Below are 25,326 nucleotides of genomic sequence, written 5' to 3'. Positions count from 1 at the left end.
TTTAATGCTCGATTTAAACAAGAATCGATTCTAGTATGTCCGATTTGAATCGAATCGGAGATTTTTTAAAATGAATCGACATGCCTAGGTACTACCCCAGTCGAGCTGCTCCAAATTTTGAGCAGGAAATTCCTGCTGTGCCCTACCTCAGTTATTCTGTTATTGTTTTGACATATCTAATAATATTTTTTGTACTTGTTTGTTGTGTGTGTGTTGTTTGTATTTGTTATTGTAGCCAGGTTGTTGTAGTATTTACTGGGCACCAACTTCAAAATTATAAAATATTTATTTAATCATTTCTGATTAACTAAATCAAAATACGAATAACTTTCTACTAAGTAAATTTATTTTTCACTTTTTAGTTTCCTTTTTGAAGTCGGTTTTTTTTTGTTAAAAATTATTTTATTTTACAATTTTTAGTGATGGGTAACCCTAACAAGCATGCTTTTTCTCTTATGTCGGGGGTTCGGAAACATACACAATACACAAGCACAAACACCCAGATCATGACAAACATCTATATGGCCAATACAAATGTCTGTCGTGCGCGGAGATTGAACCCCCTAACGCCAGGGCAACATCTAGTACTGTGACCGCTGCGCTAACGCGTCGACATACTATGAGTAAAGTTCGCTATTAGGTGTACGTAACCGGGACTGACAGCCTAGCGTGTTCTCCGAGGCTAGGTTGGGAGAACCACAGGGATTAACAACTAGACCGAAAATACATATTTGTATAAACATAAATATCCACTCCGAGCGGGAATAGAACACGCGACCGTCGGTGTTTAGGCGCCGCCGACACGGCACATGCACCATTATATCAAAGCGGTCGTTAAACAGCAAAAGGTAACTGCTGTAAATTGTTGAGAAATTCCCTCGAGTGTTTATGGGCTCCATCACCAAACCTGGTCCTGCGACACAGATGATAACACAGCAGGTAATTGTTATAAATCGTTGAAAAGTTCCCTCGACTATCTTTCGTCTCCATCATCAGACTTTAATGGCACTTGTAACTCATATAGGTGCAAAGTTCTCATCAATAGAAACGAATTAAGTTCAAACAGCAGGTAATTGCTATAAGTCGTTGAAGAGTACCCTCGACTATCTTTCTTCTCCATCATCAGACTGAAATGGCACTTATAACTCATATATATGCAAAGATCTCATCGATAGAAACGAATTAAGTTCAAACAGCAGGTTATTGCTATAAATCGTTAAAGAGTTCCCACGACTAACTTTTGTCTCCATCATCAGACTGTAATGGCACTTATTACTCATACAGGTGCAAAGTTCTCATCAATAGAAACGAATTAAGTTCAAAAAGCAGGTAATTGCTATAAATTGTTGAAGAGTTCCCTCAACTATCTTTCTTCTCCATCATCAGATCGACTCCAGACCTTTATTAAATAGTAGTGCTTTATAGTACTTAATGACAACATGATTAAATTTTCTAGTCACCCTTACGATTTTTGAAAGTTTCCCTCGATTTCTCTGGGATCCCATCATAAGATCCTGGTTTTCTTATCATGGTACCAAACTATGAATATCTCCTTTCCAACAAAAAAAGAATTATACAAATCGGTTCATAAACGAAGAAGTTATCTCCGAACATACATAAAAAAAATATACATATATATATACGGTCGAATTGAGTAACCTCCTCCTTTTTTTGAAGTCGGTTAAAAAGACTAATTAGTATAAGAAGATTGAAAGTTACAGCCTTCTTCGAATCCCTTAGGTTGTAATCTTTCAATTATTGAAAGTAAATTTAAGTTGACAATTAAAAAAATAAGTAAATAAAATTATATCTTAATTTTATTATGATTTACTGCAATATCGATGATATATGTTTTAAAAAAACAAATATCTCTTGGTGGATAATCCTAAGAGCCCATGCAACCTTACTCCTCAAGGAACTCAACACTATTTGACTATTATTTAACTGTGACCTTCTATAATGTTGAAGTACGTCCGCAGACGTGCTGCTCCAGATTTTGAGCAGGATATATCCTATCGTAATGGACTATTATAATTTATTATTATCAGAAAAGGTAAAATAATATCAATTAACTTGTATCGTGTTGTAGTTATGTATTGTACTTATTGCAAATTGTTTTTATTTATTTATTTTTATTTATTTATACTTTATTGCACACCACAACTACATTTTAAACATTAAACACATTTAAAAACATTTACAGACTGTAAAGTACAATGAGCGGACTTATGGCTATTAACCATTTCTTCCAGACAATCCCACTTTACTTAATAATCGTATACAATATATAAAAGAAAAAAAAAATACTAGAACGTAATAAATTTACAATTATATAAGTAATACTTTTGAAAACATTTACTTTTTGGCGTATTTAGAATTTTAACGTAACAACGTTAACATTGATATTTTCAACTAGCAATCAAGATAATCTTTTTCCTTGTACATATGGATAATGCATTCCGGATCCTCGGACTGGCAGACGGCTGATGAGCAATCTTTGTCATCCTCCAGCTTTGATATAAGACTTCGCACAGCGACTATGAGGTACAGCTGGAATACTATAATTTTAATACATTTAAGAATCATTTTGAATTAAAATTACAAAAACTTAATGTTTTTAATAGAATTTTCCTAATTACTAATTATTTTTTTAACAATTTGTTTTGTTTTTTTTTTTTACGAATGGCAAGGAAGAATTTAAATATATTGCAAGGATATACAGATTTACAAAAAATTTACTTTATCGGTTTTTTAAATGTTAAATACTTATATGACTTCAATCACTATCAAATCACTATAATTTTCAATGCATAGAGCTAACAACATTAAGATATTTCATCATGCTTTGTTGTACATAATGAGAATAAACGAATTTCAAACAGAAATTTACTGAATCAAAAAAGTTGTATATTATTCCCCACTACATAATATTCTGAACCATTTAAATAAATTAATTTCTTCTCTTGTACTGAAAATGGATTTCAGTTTAAGCCATGGCTTCCTATATCAGATTGGTCGATTTTACTGCTACGACTAACGCTCATTATTAGGTATTTATGATAATAACAGGGATATTCGGCACTGTATCCTCTAGGAAGCGTCAATGGCAAACCCACAAGAACCAAACTCCCAGATGTATAATAAAATCCCACAAACAATTTTGGAATTGTCTCAACATAAATTTAAAGTTTTTATTTAAAAAAAATAATAATAGATAAAGCTTATTATTCGGTGCAGGATTACATAGTTGATAATGATGTGTGGACTTGTGACGTGTGTGTGTGTATTTTATGCAACATGTTACTAATTTTGTACTAAAACACATTTCGACTGTCCCTACGTACAGTATCGAAACTGAAAATTTTCTATTTTTTTATTGCATGAAAAAACTACTTTTTATGTATATTTTCAAAGAAAAAAGAGAAGAAAATGCTATAAAATACACATAAAATCAAATTTTTCATGAGCTTATACTCAATATCGATACTTAACAAATCATTCAGCGTAAAAAATGTAAAGTGCCTTTTTTCAATTTCGATATTATACGTAGGGACACTCGATTTTATAAATGAATTATTTTTCAAAAAAGTAACTGCGGAGTGTCTTGCCGATTCTTCTCTGCAGAATCTACATTCTAAATCGGTGGTAGCTTAACTTTTACAAAAAAAAAAAAAAAATTTTAAAGTTTTAATTTGTAAAATGATTCGAAAGTGCTCATGTGCTAATTGGATAAAGCTGATTTTGATTTTGATACACACACATATAAATAGTAAATATATTATAAATAGTACCGATAATGACTTACATATTGAAAATCCTAGTGTTATTAAAGTCAGGATAATATATTGAAATACGTAAACTCCGACTGTATAATGTAAGCTATATGCCTTCATCGGTAGGTAAAGAGAAATTGTTACAATAAGGCCTATCAATACGATGACATTATAAGAGTTAAAAAACTCTAGCAGTCCTCGGCTTTTCTGTAACAAAAAAAAACATAAATAAATAGTTAAACGCGTTGCTTAGCGTAAAAAATGAGAACGACGGACCAATTTTTTACTTTTTAAAACTTCTAAAACATTGGAAAAAGTTACTAAAGAATTAAAATTAAGAAAATTTCGCAGGTAATTGGGACAAAAAAAAATTAAGGATTAGTTATACTCCACGTATTTGACGGTTAAGACAAATATAAGATTAGAGTCTATCGGGTCATGAAAAACTTAACATAAAAGTGAATGTGACAAATATATGTACATTTCGTAAATTAAAGATTACTTTACTTACTTTATGTAAAGCTGTTAGGAACACAATGTAGAACAAAAAATGTATTAAAGATATTCCGAATTTTAGTGCTAATACTGTAAATGAAGCTGGATCATTATAATGTAAATTATCTAGTATATCTTGAATCTTGAAAAGCATTTGAAGAAGCGAAACATAAATCGTGATCTGGAAACAAAAATTACATTTTGCCTTTTCTTGAAATATTTCAATAAGTTAGGGCAAATTAGGCTTAACTCCCTGCTCATCCCTGCTTCTGGAGAGCTGTGACTACCTTTCTCTCCGCAGGAACAAAAAATTACTTAAAAACAATGTTATTTAGCTGCAATACTTTCTAAGGTTAAGGTTGCCCAGTCGGGCTGCTCCAGGTTTTGAGTAGGATATTACCCTACCTCAATGAATGTGTATTTAATATTTTAAATGCTTAGCACATTATACAAGATATACTTCAACAAACTGTACTGCGTGGCTACGGTACTAAAGAATATAGCCACCCCCTCTCTTCCCGTGGGTGTCGTAAGAGGCGACTAAGGGATAACACAGTTCTGCTACCAACTTGGAACTTAAAAAGCCGACCGGTGGTGGGATAACCATCCAACTGCTGGCTTTGAAATACACAGGCCGATGACGGGCAGCAGCGTCTTCGGTGCGACAAAGCCAGTACTGCGGTCACCAACCCGCCTGCCCAGCGTGGTGACTATGGGCAAAACACATAAGTTCACGTAATTTTTGGCGTAAACTTGTAGAGGCCTATCTCCAGCAGTTGGTAACCAATCAGGTTATAATGATTTTATATTACGCTCCTGGATAAATTTAAATCTATAATTATGCTCAAAGTAGTCATAGACTACCGTTTAAAAGCCCATCAATAAAATATATTAAATACATACCTTGGAGAACAAATTAAAAATATTAAAATGGAGTATACTTACAAGTGCAACATAACCCCATATCAACAGACCAGTTCGCAATGGCAAACAATAACAACACTTACTCAATTTTGCCATTTTTAGGCACGATTCAAATATTTTACTAAATATATATAAACACTACATAAATAATGCTTATAATTAATTAAATACATGCGTTAACGACGAGAACACATTGGCAACTGGCTTAATTTCATAAGATACTCTTTAAATAAGATTTTACTGTTTTAATCAGACAATTATAAAGATACATTTGATAACCTACTCACCAAATCCTTGTCAAAGTTATTTCCCAAAAATTATATATATCTATTTAAAAGTATAAATAAAACCAATGATCAATTGATATAATTTAAACGAATATTTTTTGGGCTATTTCGTATTTTATCCTTCCCTTCTTTCTTTTCTTTATAATATAAACAATGGCCATTTTTAATAAGGGAGTAATCAAATTTAAAAAGGTCTAATTAAATATCAGTAATTCCTCATTAACTTGTATTCAAACAAGCTTCTCCATTTTATAATGTTGATAAGTATACATCATATAGGAATGTTTATAAATCTTGTGTCACCCAGCCCGTGACCCGTGGGTTTCCAGCCGCGTTTGTCACTGCTATGAATTACTTATTGATAAAGGCATTTAGAAAAAAAACTGTGTGAATTAAAATATATATTCTTGTCTGCATATGTCTGGTATCGGTAAAATCATGTATTACTATTATTAAATAGTTAAAAAGAAGCGGATTCTCTATTAGGGGCCGAAGTGTATCATTGTGTGACAGGGGTTGAGAAGTAGTCCATTATTTTGTGTAAAAAAATAATCCCAAAAATTAAATTTTATTACAAAATTGTTTTTCATTCCAAAGATCAACACGTAGTATTTATATTTAAATATGAATTTGAGGATAAATCCAACACGTCTGTTATAATTTTACCTACAAGTTGAAAGAAGTTTCTTTTAGTGATTTTGTAAATAACAAATTTTTAGCGTAATGAATTTTCAGTCTAAGAACGGCATTTAATCTATTCACTTGACGTTGGACTTGTATTATATTTTTCGTGATGCCTCACAACGTATCGTAACGCCTCGCTGCATGAAGACACACTGTCTTAGGATTAGACAGAAAAAGACATAATTGTATTTGCTCGCAAACGAAAAAAAAAACCGACTTCAGTTATATCATCGACAACTAATACAACGTAGGTGCACGAATAAATAGTCAAGTAAATACGCGTTATCAAAGATTTCTCAAAAAGTTATTATCAAATCTCGATTAAATTTAAGTGTGACCACAGGATAAACATCCGCTTTCGATTAAATTAAAAATCATCAAAATCGGTACACCCAGTAAAAAGTTATGTGGTATAATACAACGTACGTCGACGAAAAAATAGTCAAGTAAAAACGCATTATTAGATATAACTCGAAAAGTAGTTGTTAGATCTCAAATGAATTTAAATGTGACCAAATAAAACATACTACATTTCGATTAAAAAAAAAAATTGTCGAAATCGGTCCACCCAGTCAAAAGTTCTGAAGTATCATACATAAAAAACAGTCGAATCGAGAATCTTCTTCTTTTTTGGAAGTCGGTTAAAAATAGATCAAAGAAATAGGAAAAACACTATTAACAATTATTTATTTATGCTTAAAGTACCTTCAACACAATTCTTGAAAAATGTATGTAAACAAAAATTAAATTTAAAAAAATAATAATCTGTGATGTTTATTTATTCTCATCGAACAACTTTTATTTTGATATCTACTTTCATATAGAAATAAAAATGTAGTCTCCAAACAAAAATTAAATCATTGGAGTCTAATAAAACCTTAACCGATCTGTTAAAATTATTTAATCTTGTATTTTGAAAATTTTTCCATAGAATCAAATAAACTTATAAATATTAAGGGAAATAAGCTAACGATTTTATAATTTTACTCATTAAAGTCAAATTATTTATTGTTGTTTTTTTCTATACATATAAATCTTAGAAACTCACAGGTTAATACGTAAAATGTTAATTATAATTTATAAGGAATTAACTATAATTTGAATTAACTATAATTTGAATTAACTATAATTTGAATTAACTATAATTTGAATTAAAAGAAACATATAAGTATATTTTATCACACAAAACTCCTCAACTTTCTAAAACGGATTTCGTCCGGTTTGTTCAGGAGTGTCAACTAATATTTCAGCAGCGTGGTTCACGTAGGACGTACAACTACGCCGGCGCATCTTAAGAAGTTCACTTCTCACTAACAATATGAGGTAGCCTTGCAGTCCTGTAAAAATATAAAAAAGTTTTAAAGTACCTTTATTTGGAGGTAATTTTTTTCTGTGGAAAGGATTTTGCAGTTTACTCTTTAAGAATCGATTTTCATATAAGGTCCCCAGTATCAAAAAAAAGTGAGAAGTAAAAATCTACTGAACAAGTGACCTTTGTTACGTTTCTCGTAACATGGCGTTATTTGATTCGTTTACTCGTTTAGTGCTAATCTCAAGACATTTTTTATTTTCGTATAGGGTTGACAATACACTTACGATGCTTCTGACGTTGCAGGCATCTATAGGATGCGGTAACCGCTTACCATCAGGCGGGCCGTATACTTGTTTGCTGACCTATCCATATAAAAAACTTAATTTTCAAGGTTAGATGGGAAAACCCACACGAACAAATACCCGAACAAGGAATAATCATTAATAGATTACAAGCTTCCGCTTCCGATTTCAGCGGTAATTTTATCTTTTCGCACTACCATGTCAAAACCCTTGTTTGCGTCATTGTCTTGAAAAACTTTTAAACCCGTCAGTTCTGGTTGGTATTACAAACACCTGACAAAAATCTTGGCTCTGTGTAGATAAACTATACGGCAAATTGGAAAAAAGGCAAAATGTTTATGTTTTTATTTTTATTCCTTAATACTTTCTTGCACACCACAACTACATTTTTAACATTAAACACATTAAACTTAAATAATATAATAAACTGACATTTTTAAACGACTTCCAATAAAAAGAGGAGGTTATTAATTCAATTGTTTTTTTTTTTAATGTTTGTTAACCTCAGAACTTTTAACTGGGTGGACCGATTTCGAAGGTTTTTTTTAAATCGACAGGTGGTGTATGTCATGTGATTCCATTTAAATTTAGTTGACTATTTTTTCGTCAACCTACAATATTACCATTTATTTTTTATCGATGTAATTATTCTTTTTTTTTTTACATAATAACATCTTTACAAACATAGAAAGCATAGAACTAGTGACCATGAATGCTTAAAAACAATACTAAAATAGTTTTTCACTATCCAATCTCACCTATATTAGTGAAGAAAAAGCATGATTCTAGAATATAGCTGCCATAGTTTCTGAACATATCCCCAGTACGAAGTGTGATAAATGTAACAAGGGTAGCCAGCGTCATCGTGATCCCATAGTAGTAGTACGCTCGTAACAGACGAGATTTTTTCTAGGAAAAAACATAATTTTTTAAATAAATAATAATAATTTTAATTTAATTTAAATAACTGTGAAACACTACTTATAAAATCGTGACATACGAGTATAGGTAAAAACTTTAATAATAATCCCATAAGTTATAAATATAATAAGGTTATAAAATTATAATATATGGTATCTATAATTATAATATATAGAATGTTAGTTTCGGGAACTAGAAGTCTGTTTTGAAAGTTTTTTCACAGATGAAACATACGACATATAAAAAAGAGCAAATCTCAAAAAGAATGAGAAGATTTAATATTAAATTTTACAAACCGTATGTGCTGCAACAAGAAGTACAATATTAAAGAGGATCTCAGACGCAAAGAGGATGTAAGCGAACCAAACTTGAGAGAAGAACATCAGCCCCTTATACAACGTCACGGTATAATTTGTTTTGCCATACTTAACACTGATCACTATTTCTATCACCACTAGAAATATCGAAATTGCCTAGAATATTTAAAGAAAAATTAGTAAATAAATTATTAATTAAATAAGATCTAACAACCGGGAAATATTTAACAAGCTGGTTGAACCTGTCGCTATACAAATGCTAGAATAAAATTTTACCAAGATATTTTTTTTGAGTAAAAACTATACATACACTTTGTACAAAACTACTACTACACTTGTGTGTAGTAAAATTATAGTGTTTAATTTTGAGCATCTGTTTATTAACTTGAAAGCCACCTAATTAGTGTATGTTTTTGGATAGTTCATCATCATTATCATCATCACTTCAGCCTATTTCAGTCCACTGCTGGACATAGGCATCTACATCTTCGCGCCAAAAATGGCGTGAACTCATGTGTGTTGCCCATAGTCACCATGCTGAGTAGGCTGGTTGGTGACCGCAGGGCTGCCTTTGTCGCACCGAAGACGCTGCTGCCCGCCTTCGGCCTGTGTATTTTAAAGCCAGCAGTTGGATGGTTATCCCACCATAGGTCGGCTTTATAAGTTCCAAGGTTGTAGTGGAACTGTGTTATCCCTTAGTCGCCTCTTACGACACTCACGGGAAGAGAGGGGCTGACTATATTCTTTACTGCCCTAGCCACACAGCTAAAAGTAAAACTTTATCTTAAGTCAAAAAATACACTTGACTCACCAAGTTTATATACCCTAAAACAATAATACCGCGTCGTAAGGGGAAGCAACAGCAGCATCTTCTGCACTCAGGTATCTCTACACGCATCTTTTACCACATCAAAACGCTCACAATATGTTCCTTCATCTACACTCGACTAGTCATTACAAATTTTTTTGAACAACTACAATTTTTAAATTTTTCTACTGAAGTATTTCGCGAAGAATACGAAAGGCATTTGTCAGCTTTATTTTTTACAACTACTAGTGAGTCAGGATTGAAATCGTCAAATGGACAATGTTGAGCATTCCAATTATCTTATTTATCATTTGAGTCGCGGAAGCTGTGCATTGTCCTCACTGTCAACGAGTAAACACACCCGCGTGTGACTGTATAGTGGTATAGTCGTCATAAGGAAGAAATGATACACCTACTAGAGCATGACTGACATAACTGACAAAAAAAAACATAAATTATCTAAAATAATTATATTTTAAAATAAATTGATAATTTTAATTTAAAAATAAAGAAATAATTAAAAACAGAAGTAAAAACAATATATTGTTTTTATTATTAATTTTTTACCACTTCTTGTTCAATTATCCTAATTAAATATATTCAATACCAATGATTTGTGATTAGTCTAGAAACACTGTGTACTGTTATACTGTACATTGTTTTTGTTGAACTGCTTATGACACCAATTGTATTTTTTTTGTCTGTAAATAAATAAATAAATTTTCACCGATTCTTATTCTAATTCCAGTCAACCCTGACGAAGCACGAAATAAAAATAAATCTTCTTTATTGTGTATGTACAATTTTCGCCTTGTACATAACCAAAATCTGAACAGCTTATTACTACTTGTAAATATTTAATGGTTGGTCCTGAAAATAAAAGATCTAACTAATCTATATCTCCATAAATTGCTAACGCGAAACCTACATTTAGGATTAAATAGCAAATATCTATACAAATAAATAAAATTGGAGTGTCTGTTTGTTATATTAAAATAAGCTTTTTACTAAATGCATATGGATGGTATGGACGGTTCATATACTAAAATAGCATTTTTTACATTTTTTGTCCGTCTGTCCATCTGTCTGTTTATTCCGACTAATCTCTGAAAAGGCTGGTCCGATTTTGACGGGACTTTCACTGGCAGATAGCTGATGTAATAAGGAGTAACTAAGGCTACTTTTATTGTAAAAATGTATTTATTTTATAGCTCTGCGAACTGAACAATAACGTTTTTGTCAAATTCCACGAGAACGAAGTCACGGGCACAACTAGTCTGAAATATTATTAAAATGAATGAAAGACCGATCTCGATTAATATTAAAATTTAACAACAAATTAATCACTTTAGGAATGTTGCACAAGTAGATAATATTGAAAAAAGTATGAAACAAGAGGTTGAGGATATCTCTTTTTTAACAAAGCATAATAATTATTATACAACAGATTAATTAAATTAAATTATTTTTTTTACGAATGCGCTCCGTTGCTGCTCATTTTGGAATCACCCAGATCTTTTATCACAAGTAGACGACTTAATCAAAATTAGCTTAGAATCGATTCTTAATATGCAACTGAACGAGCAATCTTGGACCCAAGCATCCCTACCTATCCGTTATGGTGGTTTAGGGATTCGCAAAATTTCCAGTGTCGCTTTACCAGCCTTCCTATCTTCTGTCCATAGTTCAGCAAATCTCATAAGTAAAATTTTAAGGGCATCCCCTTCAAACTTTGAGATTGCTGGCTTAGAAGAAGCTAGAAACGCTTTCTTAATTGCATGCCCAGGTCAAAATTTTCCAGTTACTCCAAATTCACAGAGGAGCTGGGATGACATAAACTGCAAATTGACTTATGACAATCTTTTAAGCTGTAGTGCAGGTTCGGCGCGTGCTAGGCTTTCGGCCGTGGATACGCATGAGACCGGCTACTGGCTTCACGCGTACCCTTCGTCAAATACAGGAACATTTCTTGAGCCTGACACGCTCCGAATCGCAACCTGTCTACGGCTTGGGGTTCCGGTCTGCGCTCCTGATAAATGTCCCTGTGGCAGTGATGTCGACAAGCTAGGACATCACGGTCTGTCATGCCTAAAAAGTGCAGGCCGCTTCTCGAGACATGCCGCACATAACGATATCATACGCCGGTCCCTTGCCACCGTCAACGTGCCAAGTCTACTTGAGCCGACTGGTATTGCAAGAGACGATGGCAAGAGACCGGACGGCATGAGTTTGATTCCATGGAAGATGGGCCGGGTGCTGGTATGGGATGCAACCTGTTCAGACACGCTGGCCCCTTCCCATCTACATGGAACCAACAACAGAGCTGGTGCGGCTTGTAAAGCGGCTGAAAAAACAAAAGCAGACAAATACAGGGGTCTAGGCTCCGAATATGATTTAGGTTTTCATTTCGACTGTTTAAGTCATAACTTTTTACTCGGTGTATCAACTTTGATGATTGTTTTTGTATTAGAAAGCTAGTGCTAGTAATAGTTTTTAGTCATCCCTAGTAACAGCCTTTAATTGTCTTCAACTGCATGGATGGTGTTCTCACTTTATTACTTGACGAAGTAAACTGAAGTCGGTTTCTCAAACACAATCATATATATTAATACGCTAAGGTTAAGATACTTGCCCCCCCCTTTTTAGAAAAAAACCTCACAATTACTCCACATAAATTATATATCATTTTATAGATAATTGCTTGCTCTACCGGCATACACAGCTAAAAAACTTTAACTATATAAAAAGGAAGCTTAAGTATGCTTTAAGAAGAAGGAAGGCTATTTTTCTCAAATCTACGCGGGTGAAACCGTGGGGCTCATCTAGTTATTTATTATATTGTTATTATTAATAGTTGTTTTTTTAGTTAGACAGAGTTTTAGTTAAAATAATATAAGCAAACAAACAATTATATAATTATTATATTTTATTTACTCGCATCTCTTAACGTGACAGTTTCTACGTCAGTGTTACCGACTTGTTCAGGAGTTTCGACTATTATTTCAGCAGCGTGGTTCACGTAGCAGACACGACTGCGTTGTCGAATCTTCGCGAGCTCGCTTCTGACTAATAATATGAGGTAGACTTGGATACCTGAAAAATAATTGAGAAAATTATTAACTTTTGAAAAATTTTATTTATAAAATCATGTGCATATACATTTAGTTATTTAAACATTTAATGAATATCACGTGTCTTAAAGTTCGGTCATTGAAGATATATTTGATATGTGAATAGTTTACATGTAGTTTTTACTTAAAGAGAAGTGTTTTCATTAAGTCTTGTAGACAAGAAAAATTACACATTCAGGAATTTGGAATCTTTTTCTTGTTGTTGGTCGAAATTAACAAAAGCTAAACAGATCTTTCACTTGCCTTAAATATACCATTTTTTATACCTAGTCTTTAACTTACATATAAGGTAGTAAACAATTCTGGTCTTTAACTTACATATAAGGTAGTAAACAATTCTGGTCTCTGTCGAAGGCAATAGAGTCCAATTTCTGCCGCCCTATATTGCCTCCTCTGCAGAAGCCTGATGGTTCGCTAGCTCACTCGGCAGTGGAAAAGGCAAACTTGTTTGCATCTCTCTTTGCAAGCAATTCGCGTCTTGACGCTAGCTCTACGCAACCACCATCCTTGCCTCGATGTGACTCTTCTATGCAAGAGATCACGATCCACAATAAAGAGGTCCGTAGAGTTTTGCTGAATCTTGACGTGAATAAGACTAGCGGACCTGACGGTATACCTGCGCGCGTCCTAAAGGCCTGTGCACCTGAGCTGTCTCCTGTTCTCACGCGCCTGTACCGCCTCTCTCTTCAAACTAGAACGGTGCCAAAATCTTGGAAGCTGGCTAATGTGCAGCCAGTGCCCAAAAAGAGTAGCCGAGTGAATCCCTGCAACTACCGACCAACGCCATCACCTCCATGGTTTGCAAAGTCATGGAAAAGGTGCTTAACAGCAAGTTGCTGAACTACCTAGAAGACAATGAACTCCTCAGTGACCACTAATACGGCTTTCGTCAGGGGCGGTCTACTGGAGATCTTCTGGTGTATGTCACACACTGCTGGGGCGAAGCCATTGAGAAACATGGAGAGGCGCTCGCTGTATCACTAGATATCTCGAAGGCCTTCGACCGGGTTTGGCACGCAAGTCTCCTTAGCAAACTTCCTGCTTACGGCATCCCTGCTGACTTTTGTAGCTGGATTTCAGACTTTTTGAGTGAACGGTCGATCAGAGTGGTCGTGGACGGCTGCTCCTCTGACCTGATGGATATAAACGCCGGCGTCCCTCAAGGTTCTGTTCTCTTTGCAACTCTTTTCCTGCTCCATATTAACGACATGCTACGACCAGGCATTGTTGGATACGCAGATGACAGTACGATTGTTGAGAGATATTTGTCCAGCGCAAGAGACAGCAGGGACGTAATACGTTCTCAGAGAGAGGCCATGGTAGAACGAACAAATTCAGTACTGGGGCAAGTATCCCAATGGGGTGATTGCAACCTGGTCACGTTCAACGCCGCCAAAACGCAGGCTTGTTTGTTCTCCGCCAAACGGAGTCCTTTCAACTTGACTCCTACTTTCCGTGGTACACCTGTCCCTGTGTCCGATACCCTCGACCTCCTTGGCATAGAGTTGAATTCTAACCTCAACTTTGGCAATTACATTGAGTCCATGGCGCAAACTGCGGCCAGAAAGCTTGGCATCTTAAATAAGGTTAAGCGATATTTCACGCCTGAACAGCTTTTTACGCTGTACAAAGCTCAAGTCCGATCGTGCATGGAATATTGCAGTCACTTGTGGGATGGCTCAGCTAAATATCAACTCGCCACACTGGACTCAGTGGAACGCAGAGCCAAGCGGCTAATCGGTAAGGCCAGTTTGGTGAAATCTCTTCGCACTCTGGCTCACCGAAGAAAGGTTGCCAGTCTAACGGTCTTTTTGGGGTGTAGGGCAGGGAGTGAGTAGGCTTAAGGGTGCGGCGATAAGCTGGCTTGCCCCTGTCAAGTCTGTCATACGCGTCCACGTCGCCCTCAGCTCGCCGACGTACGGGCTTGGGGGCGAACCCATTCCTGGGGCGTCAGCTCCTCTGGAGTGGGTCGCACACCCTGGAAATGCAGCAGTCATAACGGGCGCCGCAACTACCATCTACCCCGGACTGCTGTAGCCAAGTATGACAGGCCATCTGCCGGGTATAGTAGGTGACCCGGTAGATCAACTACAATTGCCTACCTGCGTGTGTCCTGCGCAGTTGATCGCCGTACGCAGGGATGAAGGAGTCCTGGGGGGCTGAGTCGAACGGGGTCTGGGTTAGTTACCGCGGGAGACAACACGCCCTCTTTGGTCCGGATTTCAGGCTAAACGGTAGCCCCGTAGCTAGCCACTGCGGGGAAATGGACATGCGTAACTGCACGGATGAGCCGGGTGCTTTACGCTGGCGAGATGGGGTGGGGTCCTCTGGGAGGACGCGGAGACCGGCCATGCTGACGGGGCAAGGGTGTTCGGAACCACTGGGGGCCGTGGGATCGCGGTCACCAGCCGGGCATCTGTAGCTCCCGATGTCGCGTTTGGAATCCAACCTACCACATCTATATCTACTGCGTAGCCCCCGTGTCGATACGGCATCCCCAACGTTGCGGGCTCCATGGAGGGTAGGGAGCGCAGTGGATGAAATTTCTTTCTTATCAAACATGGACAACAATAGATCCAAACCCTCACAGGGACCTGAAGGGAAACCGGATGGTACCTTACTGGTGGCGGGTACCGCGAATGCGGGGCCGTCTACCAAACACCCATTACGGGTACAACAAACACAACAGGGGTGCGGCACCATGAAGTTGGGACAGCCCTCTTTCACTAGCGGAGGCAAGGCAGCGAAGTCGACCTTGACCTCAGCAAACACACACACACGCGGGGGTGGTGCCGCCAAGGCGGCGCCACCACACACAAAGCGCAAGTCCGTGGGTGGCCGAGGGGAAACCGGGAAACCGGAGGAACCGAGGCCGTCCACGTCGACGGCGCCTTCAACAGGCGCTATCCTCGACGCCGACAGGGCACTGGGGCAACCCGGAGCCCGGTCGGCAGGAGAGGTGGCTGCCCTAAAACGCTTTGACGAGGCGTGGACCCTGGTCGACCGCCGACAAGCCAAGGGGAAACCCGGCAAGTCGGCGGGACGCGCAGGGGGTACAGGGTCCTCCCAACCAGGGAGTGAACCTAAGCCCCGGCGCATGAACAGGAAGCTACGCCAACGTCAGAGGAGGCGTGCATCGGAGGCGGGAGCCCCCAAGCGCGATACAACAACCCAAGCCGAGGAACCCAAAACCGAGGGGTCCGTCAAGTTCGCGAAGGGGGCGGCAGGTGGCCAGGGTAACCAGGCAACCGGTCGCGCCCAACGCGGCAAGGCGCAGGCGAAGGGTAAAGCGGGCAATGGAGGTGCATCCCAGGTACCGGCTAAAAGGGCTCGCCTCGACGACTCTCAGTCGCCGAGGGGTGGTCCCAAAAAGCCGAGGCTGGCTGATGGTACCCATGTCCCCTACTCAGCGGCAGTGCAGTCGGACTTACTGGTTGCGGTGACAACTGTGACCGGAGAGCACCTGACTGCACAGGCCGCACAGGAAGTACAGGTCCTTCTACAAGAGCGCCTTCTCAAGGATCTTGTAGAAGCGACCGATGATGAACCGGTGAACCCTGTTTTTCAGGGTAAACCGATATACGCCGACGGAGCTCTGAAGCTGTGGTGTGAGAACCGCGAAACCGTGGGGTACCTCACACGTATAGTTTCGGAGCTCGCCCTGCCCACGGGCACCAAATTAATGGTCAAACGGCAGTGCGACCTTGTCAGGCTGGTCCGCTGCGGGGTCCTCCTTCCGGGTGAACAACCGGACATCTGGAAGGTGGGACGCGCGCTGCGGCTCCAGAATGTGTGGGCCAAGGTAGACAGCTGGATCCTCCATAAGGTTGACAGACAGGACGGTAACACGTTCCTGATCTTCAGCGCTCCTGAGGACGTGGTGCAGACCCTGGTGGAACGTGAGCGCCGACTCTGCTATTTGCTGGGGTCGGTGTACGTGAAGTTCCAGGGTCCGAAAGGTAAATTTACCGAGCACCTGCCAACGGAGCATGACGACCCCATGGAGGATCAAAACAACGGAGAACAGGCGAAGGGGGAAGGGTCGGGAGCAATCCCGGCTATCCCCGAGCCACCCCCTGTGAGGCGGTCGAGCCCCAAACCCCAGACCGAAGAGGCAGTGGTCGTGGAGGAGCTGCTTCTGGAGTCGGAGGAGGGGGCTTGTCTGGCAAGCCTGGACAACCTGGCCATAGGGGAGACAGTGATGGAGGAGGCAGGGATGCTGTCTGACGATGGCTTACCCAGCTCACCCATCCTGTAAAGTCCTCCAAGCAAACCTCCACCATAGCATGACAGCAACGGCTCAAATGCGTAAATGGTTGGAGGTTAACACAACAGCCATTGCACTGATCCAGGAGCCGTGGGTCAGGAATGGCACTGTATGCGGACTCCGGAACTCTGGAGGTAAGCTAATTACACATACAGGCTCGGAAAACAGCAGGGCCTGTATTTACATCACCAACAATATACAGGCGCAAACATTAACGAGATTCTGTTCTAGAGATGTGTGCGCCATACAGCTGCATAGTACGCAAGACCACAGTCTGCCGGAGATGGTGATCGCGTCGGCCTACATGCCGGAGGCTGATGCGCCACCGCCGCACGACATGGCACGGCTGATAACATACTGCGAAGAGGCCAGGCTGCAACTAATTATAGGCACTGACTCCAACGCACATCACACCCTATGGGGAATGAAAACAACAAACGAAAGAGGTAAGCTCTTAGTTGAATATCTGATGACGACAAACCTACAGATCATGAATGTGGGCTCTGAACCCACTTTCGTGAACAGACGTAGCAGGACAATCATCGACCTAACTCTTGCCACAGAAGCGGCCTCCGAGACCATCTCCAACTGGCACGTATCCGATGAGGCATCGTGCTCAGATCACAGATGGATACGCTTCGATGTGCAGGTAAATACAGTTCCAGCAACCCCTAGGCGTAACCCACGCAAAACTGACCGCGTGCACTACGCTGAGAGACTGGAGCAGCTGCTCAGTGAGCAGGCATGCCCAGACCGGCTTGTGGGAACAGAACATATAGAACAGCAGGTAGATACGTTGACTAGCAACATTATAGACTCCTACCAAACTGCATGTCCCTTATCATTGCCACCGGAGAATAAAGTAATCTGGTGGGGGCCTGAACTGGAAAGACTCAGGAAAAAGGTGAGGCGACTTCTAAACAGAGCAATGAATACATGCGCCGATCTGGACTGGGACAGGTATAAGAAAGCCAAGTCCAGATACAAGAAACGACTAAGGTACAGAAGCACCGACTCGTGGCGCAAATTCTGCAGCAGCGTGGAAACCTGCGAACAGGCCAATAGGGTAAGGAAGGTCCTAGCAAACCAATCCAGCCAGCTGAAGGGCTCCCTAAGAAAGCCTGACAACACCTTCACGAGCACGCCGGAAGAAGCAGAGTGCATCCTGGTTGAGACACATTTCCCAGGGTGCCACATCATGCAGTCGGTGGACTGGCCCGAGGAGGACGTAGCCCCAACAGAGGAGCATTGGGAATATGCACTCAAGGTAGTAAGCCCATCAAAAGTCAGATGGGCTATCAACAGCTTTGACTCCTTCAAATCCCCAGGGTTGGACGGGGTCTTCCCGGCACTTCTAAAGTGGGGAAGTAACCGACTGATCCAGAGGCTTACCACTGTTTTGGCGGCCTGTTTAGCTCACAGCTACGTGCCGAGGCAGTGGAGGGAGGTAAAGGTAATCTTCATCCCCAAACCGGGAAAAAGTGACTACTCTGAACCCAAATCCCACAGACCTATAAGTCTTACATCTTTTCTACTGAAGACTCTGGAAAGGTTGTGCGAACGGGATCTGAGAGAAAACGCCCTAGCTACAGTACGCCTACATCCAAACCAACACGCGTACAGCCAAGGTAAATCAACAGAGTCAGCTCTACATGCAGTGGTCAGTAAAATAGAAGAGGCCATTGAAAACAAGGCTATGTGTCTTGGCACCTTCATCGACATAGAAGGATCCTTTGACAAGACTAACTTCAACAGCATCTCGTCGGCCCTAGTTAAGCACGGGGTACACCCGATGATGATTGACTGGATAGGTAACATGCTCAGAAAAAGAGTCATCAAACTTACATCAACTGAGGCACAACATGCACTGGTAGCCAGAGGATGTCCACAAGGAGGGGTGCTTTCCCCACTACTGTGGAACCTAGTGGTAAACGACCTTATAACCAGACTGAACCAGCACAACTACTTCACGATCGGGTACGCTGATGATATCGCGATTCTAATCAGCGGCAGAGTCAGCAGTACCGTGTGCAGTGTCACACAACAGGCGCTACGAATTGTGGAGAGATGGTGCATAGATAACGAACTCACCGTCAATCCTGGAAAGACGGAACAGGTAATGTTCACTAACAAACGGCAATTGGGGAGCTACAAACCCCCTAGACTGTTCGGTACGGAGCTACAGTTCAGCTCGGAGGTAAAGTATCTAGGAATTATTCTAGATAGCAAACTGAACTGGAGCAAGCATCTCAACAGCAAAATTGACAAGGCTACAATAGCCTTCTGGCAGTGCCGCAGAATGATAGGTAAGAAATGGGGTCTATCCCCTAAAGTCACTCTGTGGCTATACCAGTCCGTCATCAGGCCAATTATCAGCTACGGTGCTGTGGTTTGGTGGCCGAGAACCAGACTAATCACCGGTGAAGCAAAATTACAACGACTTCAAAGGCTAGCTTGCATGGCGACTACGGGCTGCATGAGGACTACTCCGACAGCCGCCCTGGAAGCCCTACTGAACCTGCCGCCGCTGCACCTGTTTATCCAACAGGAGGCGGGAGCGGCTGCGGTAAGACTCAGGAAGCTAAACCTTTGGAGGAACGTAAAGGTAGCACATACAGGAATACTTGGCGAACTGGCAAACAGGGAACCGCTCGTCGAAGCAGTTACCGACAGGATACCCAAACAGTACGTATTCGACAAAAGATACAGAATACAATTACACGAAGACCCAGGTGAAGGCCTCAACCCTAGGGAGTTAAGAATCTTCACAGACGGGTCGAAAACATCAACAGGTACAGGTTCTGGGGTCTACTCAGAAGACCTGAATATCCACATCTCATCGCCATTAGGAATCCACAACACCGTCTTCCAGGCGGAATGTATGGGAATCATAATGGCAGCAACAGCGATCAAGTCTAGAGAGGTACAGGGTTTTCCAATCCGAATACTTTCCGATAGCAGATCGGTCCTGCAAGCCCTACAGAGCGACATTATGACATCAGGGCTAATATACGAGTGCCATCGAGCTCTGACGAAGGTAAGTGAAACGAACACCATTACCCTTCAATGGATAAAGGGACACAGTGGATCGCGAGGCAATGACGCGGCCGACCGACTGGCGAGGAATGGATCGGAGATGAGGGTCCACGGACCCGAACCCATTCTGCCTCTGCCATTCGGATGGCTGCGCAGCCAGCTGCGACACAACACCAAGGTAATGCACCAAGAATATTGGACAAACCTAACTACCTGCAGGCAGACCAAGGAAGCTCTTCCGACGATCAACCCAGGATTGTCCCGCAAACTTCGCGGTTATGGAAGAGCCCAGCTCCGACTACTGGTCGGGGCGCTTACGGGACATGCCTTGCTTAACAAGCACTTACACAATCTAGGTGTTACAGACAGCCCCCTGTGCAGAGCGTGCCTGGAGGCAGAGGAAGCGGCCTCACATATCCTGCTGGAATGCGGTGGTGTGGCGAACTACAGGGCGCTACACCTTGGGACACCGAGGTTGCTCCAGGAAGTCGTCGGCAACGTGAAGGGTCTGCTAGGCTTCCTCAAGGAGCTTGGCTGGCACGAATAGTGCCCACCAGCCGATCACGCAAAAAAGGCGCATCAAGACGTCGAGTTGCGGAAAATAGCCCGTGTACAACAACAACAACAACAACAACGGTCTTTTACAGGTTGTACTTTAAGGAGTGTGCCCTTGAGCTGCACGAACTCATACCCCCATCTCCTTTCTTCCATCGGACTTTCAGACTTACCGCAGGCTTTCATCCCTACCTGATTGATATACCTTTTATACGTACAAAGCGCTTCGAATCATCTTTTTTAAAGCGCACAGCCAAGGAATGGAATTCCCTGCCGGCGTCTGTATTTCCGAGTTCATACAACCTGAACATGTTTAAAGCGCGAGTGAACAGGCTTCTTCTGGGCGAACTCGCTCCATCTTCGACCTCGTCTGTGCTCTAGAGCTAGACTGAGGTCAAGTGTAAGCCCATAACATAATAAAAAAAGGTAGACTCCACGTTGAGCATAACAGGTCGTAGCACAGCGTAGTAACTACGTAGGCTCATTAATGTAAATTTCGAAATTCTTCCCCATTGCGTCGCCCCCCCCCCAACTATCTCTGTATACTAATAACTGTCATTAGTTTAATCCTTTACTACTAAAGCATCTTATTTTCTTTTTTTTTTAGGAACTTTTGTCTACACAGACACGCCAGCCCCATCATACCCTAATTCCCACTATGTCTAAGAAATGGAGAAAGAATCATTGATGATGTAAGATCATATTAACTAACAAATTTGCTGCATCAGACGAAGGTTCTGTTAACACAGATAAAAAAGTACCCATATCAAATTTATTTATACTAAAACGTAAAAACGGAAAACGGAAAAACCGATTCTCTCTCCGTTTCGTATTTATCACATTCACTTAGTATGTAGTTTACTTCATCTAGCAGGCCGCATGTGTCACAAAAAAGGGATTCAGCTTTTTTCATTAAAAAGGCAAACTTTTTAGATGGAAAATGGCCTGAACGTAATTTGAATGCTGTAGTGATGTAATCCTTGCTTTTATAAACCAAGGTAAACGAGGAGACTGATTTTATGATAATTTTGTACCATATACCCTTTTCTTTTACTAAAGCATCTATCATGATCCATACACACCCTTTCGATTTTCTCGGCTTACGCTGTGGACAAATTGTTCATTTGAAATTGTTCCTTTATAAATAAATTTAACAAACTTACCTAAGCTGCTGAGAACGAAGCAAGCTTCTACCACATAGAAGGAGACTTGATCGTACAGCTGCTCAGTTCGAAGTATTATGAATGAGACTAGGCAGAGTAGCGTAGTTGTCACCGCGTAGTAATAGTATGCTCTTAGTAGTCGTGTTTTTTTCTGGAAGCAAATATATTATTATATTTTACTAGCTGACCCCGCAAACGTTGTTTTGCCATATATGCTATTAATCCCCCTCCCCTTATAACTTAGGGGTATAAAAAATAGATGTTGCCGATTCTCAGACGTACCTGATATTCACACAAAATTTCATAAAAATCGGTCCAACCGTTTCGGAGGAGTTTGGTAACTAGCATTGTGACACGAGAATTTTATAAATAAGAAGATATAGTACTAACCGACCCGACCGACGAAGGCCATTCATGCATACTTATTAAAAACTTAAAATATTTACAATTAATATTTGCGGCCTGTTTCATGGGTTGCTAGTAAGTTTTATCCCACACATAAGTTACTGACAGGATTTATTCGCAAGAGGTTAAATGAGTCCTCTCGGCCTGTTACAACAACTTTTAGAATACCGGGCTACGAATAAAAGCATAAAGTGAAGATTGATGGTGAAAAATAAAAATATATCATAATTTTTATCAGTTATATGCTTTATACGTCAGATAATTATATGAGTAACCAATGAATGCTTTTATATAATAAATTACATTACAAACCATATGCGCTCCAAAGAGGAGTACAATATTGAAAACGACATCAGAAACGAAGAGTATTGACGCGTACCAGAAGTTTGAAAAATATATCACACCGCGGTGCACGGCTACATCGGGGCTTGCTTGAAACTCTATAAACATTTCCGTTAGTAAAATGAATATCGAAGATATCTGAAAATAATGAAATATAAATTAATTAATTAATTTATAATTGTTTTTTTTTTCTGAAATGAAAAAAACTGCCTTAAATTCTCATCGACAATTTTTTCATAACTAGGTTGGCAAACAAGCGTACGGCTCACCTTATTACCGTAGCCTATAGACGCCTGCAACACCAGAAGCATCGCAAACGCGTTTCCTACCCTACCATCAATCCCCTCTAGGAGCTCTGGTCACCTTACTCGCCATAGGAACACAACGCTGTTTGAAATTCACTCATCATCATCACTTCAGCCTATCGCATTCCACTGCTGGACGTAGGCCTCCACAAGTTCGCGCCAAAAATAGCGCCAATCCATAGTCACCACGCTGGGCAAGCGGGTTGGTGACCACAGGGCTGGCTTTGTCGCACCGAAGTCGCTGCTGCCCCTCTTCGGTCTGTGTATTTCAAAGCAAGCAGTTGGATGTTTATTCCGCCATCGGTCGGCTTTTTAAGTTCCAAGGTTTTTAGGTTCCAAGGGTGTTTTAAATTAGTATCAATTATTTAGCTGTAATCTTCTGTAAGGTCGAGGTACTTTCCCAGTTAGGGCTACTCCAGATTTTAAGCAGGTTGTTTCCCGCTGTGTCCAGTTAAAAATTAAACGATAAATACGTATTAAACTCAAAAATTTATCGATAGATCTCAATTATTTTTAAAGAAGACGAAATGACGTGCATTAACTTTCAAATAAAAAATAAAAATAAAACTCCGTATGGTACACCCAGTAATTTAATAATGACATAAAAATACAGTCGAATTAAGATTATTTTTTTGAAGTCTGTTAAAAATGTAAAGAGGGTAAAAAATACGTAAGAAATTTTTCTTATGGAAATATAACATTCAAATATTACTTGCACTTTTATACTGATATTACAAAAAGAGGGAGGTTTGATTATAATGAAATAACTTTTCGGATTTTATCGCGGCTTATTAGGGTTTTTAGATGATTATAATGAGTGAAATTCGCTCAAAAATTAGAAAACAAATAGGAAGTTTTGATTTTTAGATTATATATTTTATAGTTGATGAACTTAAAAAATACTGGCTCAATTTTGAAGTGCGTCCTGCCTGTGTTAACATACGGAACCGAGACGTAGACACTGACGAAGGGACTGGTCCACAAGTTTAGAGTCGCTCAACGTGCAATAGAACGGGCTATGCTTGGGGTTTCTCTCAAAGAGAGGATCAAAAATGAGACTATCCGCGAGAGAAAGAAAGTAACCGACAGAAGCCCACAGAATTAGCAAGTTGAAGTGGCAGTGGGCTGGTCATCTGTGGCGCAGCACCGATGGCCGTTGGAGTAGACGGGTCCTGGAGTGGAGACCGCGTCTTGGCAAACGCAGTGTGGGACGTCCCCCGGCCCGTTGGACCTACGATCTACGTAAGATTGCCGGTGTAGGCTAGATGAGAATTGCAGAAAACCGGGATGTCTGGCGCGAACTTGGGGAGGCCTATGTCCAGCAGTGAACTGCAGTAGGCTGAGCTGACCGACAGTTTTAAAAATTCTTTCACCAGTGGAATGCTACGTTATCACTGAGTAACATAGGTTATATTTTATTGAAAAAAAAGAAACAGCAAAATCTAGTAATTCACTCGAGCGAAGCCGCGGGTGGAAAGGTGGTCCTTATGAAATTTCATTCTAAAAAACTCAACAGAAAGTCTAAAAAGAATCTAAAAGACTTTTAAAACAATATAAAAATTGTTTCAAAAGCACTTCAACAAAGAAGTTGTATTTTAACACAAACTTAATCCTTTAAATCTTTGTAAATACTTTTTTTTAACTCTAAGATCTTAAATTTACATAGATTTGATTTCACACAGATTTTACATTAACAGACAAACTATATTTAAAAAAAAAACATACTATCGCGTTTTAAATATAAAAAAAAACAATCGTGTTTATACATATTTTTCACATGACAAAAAATATTTAACTTACCAGATTCAAATAACCGAAGACAATAATACCATTTCGTAAAGGAATGCAACAACAGCATCTTTTACACTCGGGTATTTCTACACGCATTTTTAAACTATGAGTGAACTAAAAACTTAAAACATAAAGCTCATTCTTTACACTTTGTAGTTTACATGTGTATTATTTCTCAATAGATATATTTTTTGTAAATGTAAAAAAACATTTGACAGATGTAGTTCTGAAAACTACTTGTGACTTCACGGTTCGAAATTGTCGAATGGACAATGTTGATGATCGCAATTATCTTATTAATCATTTGAGGCGCGGAAGCTGTGCATTGCCAGCGCTTTGTCGAGAAATAAACACGCCTACGTGTCGCCGTAATACTGTGACATTATCATGATATTGAAAAAACAACAAAAAAACAAAACTATTCTGTGTATGGAATTTATTGATACATTGATTTTGTAAGATCGTCGTGTATAGACACGACGATCTTACAAAATCAATGTATCAATAA

General features: G+C 39.7%; 2 protein-coding genes and 1 long non-coding RNA gene across 3 annotated transcripts; all 3 read right to left on the bottom strand.

Moving 5' to 3' along the window:
- Positions 1 to 2,314: 2,314 nt before the first annotated feature.
- LOC123661294 lies at positions 2,315 to 4,376 on the bottom strand. The gene is made up of 3 exons (XR_006744323.1): positions 4,285 to 4,376; positions 3,806 to 3,980; positions 2,315 to 2,558 (listed from the first exon to the last, which is right to left on the bottom strand). It is a non-coding gene; the product is annotated as an uncharacterized LOC123661294 (long non-coding RNA).
- Positions 4,377 to 7,295: 2,919 nt separating this feature from the next.
- On the bottom strand, positions 7,296 to 10,105 carry LOC123661051. Its single transcript, XM_045596064.1, has 4 exons — positions 9,827 to 10,105; positions 8,995 to 9,171; positions 8,536 to 8,686; positions 7,296 to 7,500 (listed from the first exon to the last, which is right to left on the bottom strand). The coding sequence occupies exons 1-4, from the start codon at positions 9,911 to 9,913 to the stop codon at positions 7,364 to 7,366; spliced, it is 552 nt and encodes a 183-aa protein (XP_045452020.1). The 5' UTR covers positions 9,914 to 10,105; the 3' UTR covers positions 7,296 to 7,363.
- A 2,626-nt stretch (positions 10,106 to 12,731) lies between these two features.
- On the bottom strand, positions 12,732 to 25,110 carry LOC123661014. Its single transcript, XM_045596029.1, has 4 exons — positions 24,828 to 25,110; positions 22,693 to 22,860; positions 21,976 to 22,126; positions 12,732 to 12,916 (listed from the first exon to the last, which is right to left on the bottom strand). Exons 1-4 carry the CDS (start codon positions 24,912 to 24,914, stop codon positions 12,750 to 12,752), a joined length of 573 nt encoding a protein of 190 aa, XP_045451985.1. The 5' UTR covers positions 24,915 to 25,110; the 3' UTR covers positions 12,732 to 12,749.
- Between the last annotated feature and the right edge of the window lie 216 nt (positions 25,111 to 25,326).

This window comes from Melitaea cinxia, chromosome 16 (genome assembly GCF_905220565.1).
Source record: "Melitaea cinxia chromosome 16, ilMelCinx1.1, whole genome shotgun sequence".
NCBI lineage: Eukaryota > Metazoa > Arthropoda > Insecta > Lepidoptera > Nymphalidae > Melitaea > Melitaea cinxia.
This window is presented reverse-complemented; position numbering and strand designations above follow the sequence as displayed.

What these genes read in the sequence shown, in the direction of transcription:
- LOC123661051 (XM_045596064.1), bottom strand. Translation starts at nt 9,913, where the DNA reads ATGCGTGTAGAGATACCTGAGTGCAGAAGATGCTGCTGTTGCTTCCCC. An exon ending in TTTTAGGGTATATAAACTTG is followed by an intron (nt 9,172 to 9,826) that starts GTGAGTCAAGTG and finishes TAAATATTCTAG; the next exon opens with GCAATTTCGATATTTCTAGT. An exon ending in CTTTTTCTTCACTAATATAG is followed by an intron (nt 7,501 to 8,535) that starts GTGAGATTGGAT and finishes ATATTTTTACAG; the next exon opens with GACTGCAAGGCTACCTCATA.
- LOC123661014 (XM_045596029.1), bottom strand. Translation starts at nt 24,914, where the DNA reads ATGCGTGTAGAAATACCCGAGTGTAAAAGATGCTGTTGTTGCATTCCT. An exon ending in TCTTCGGTTATTTGAATCTG is followed by an intron (nt 22,861 to 24,827) that starts GTAAGTTAAATA and finishes CATTATTTTCAG; the next exon opens with ATATCTTCGATATTCATTTT. An exon ending in CTTCGTTCTCAGCAGCTTAG is followed by an intron (nt 12,917 to 21,975) that starts GTAAGTTTGTTA and finishes ATTATTTTTCAG; the next exon opens with GTATCCAAGTCTACCTCATA.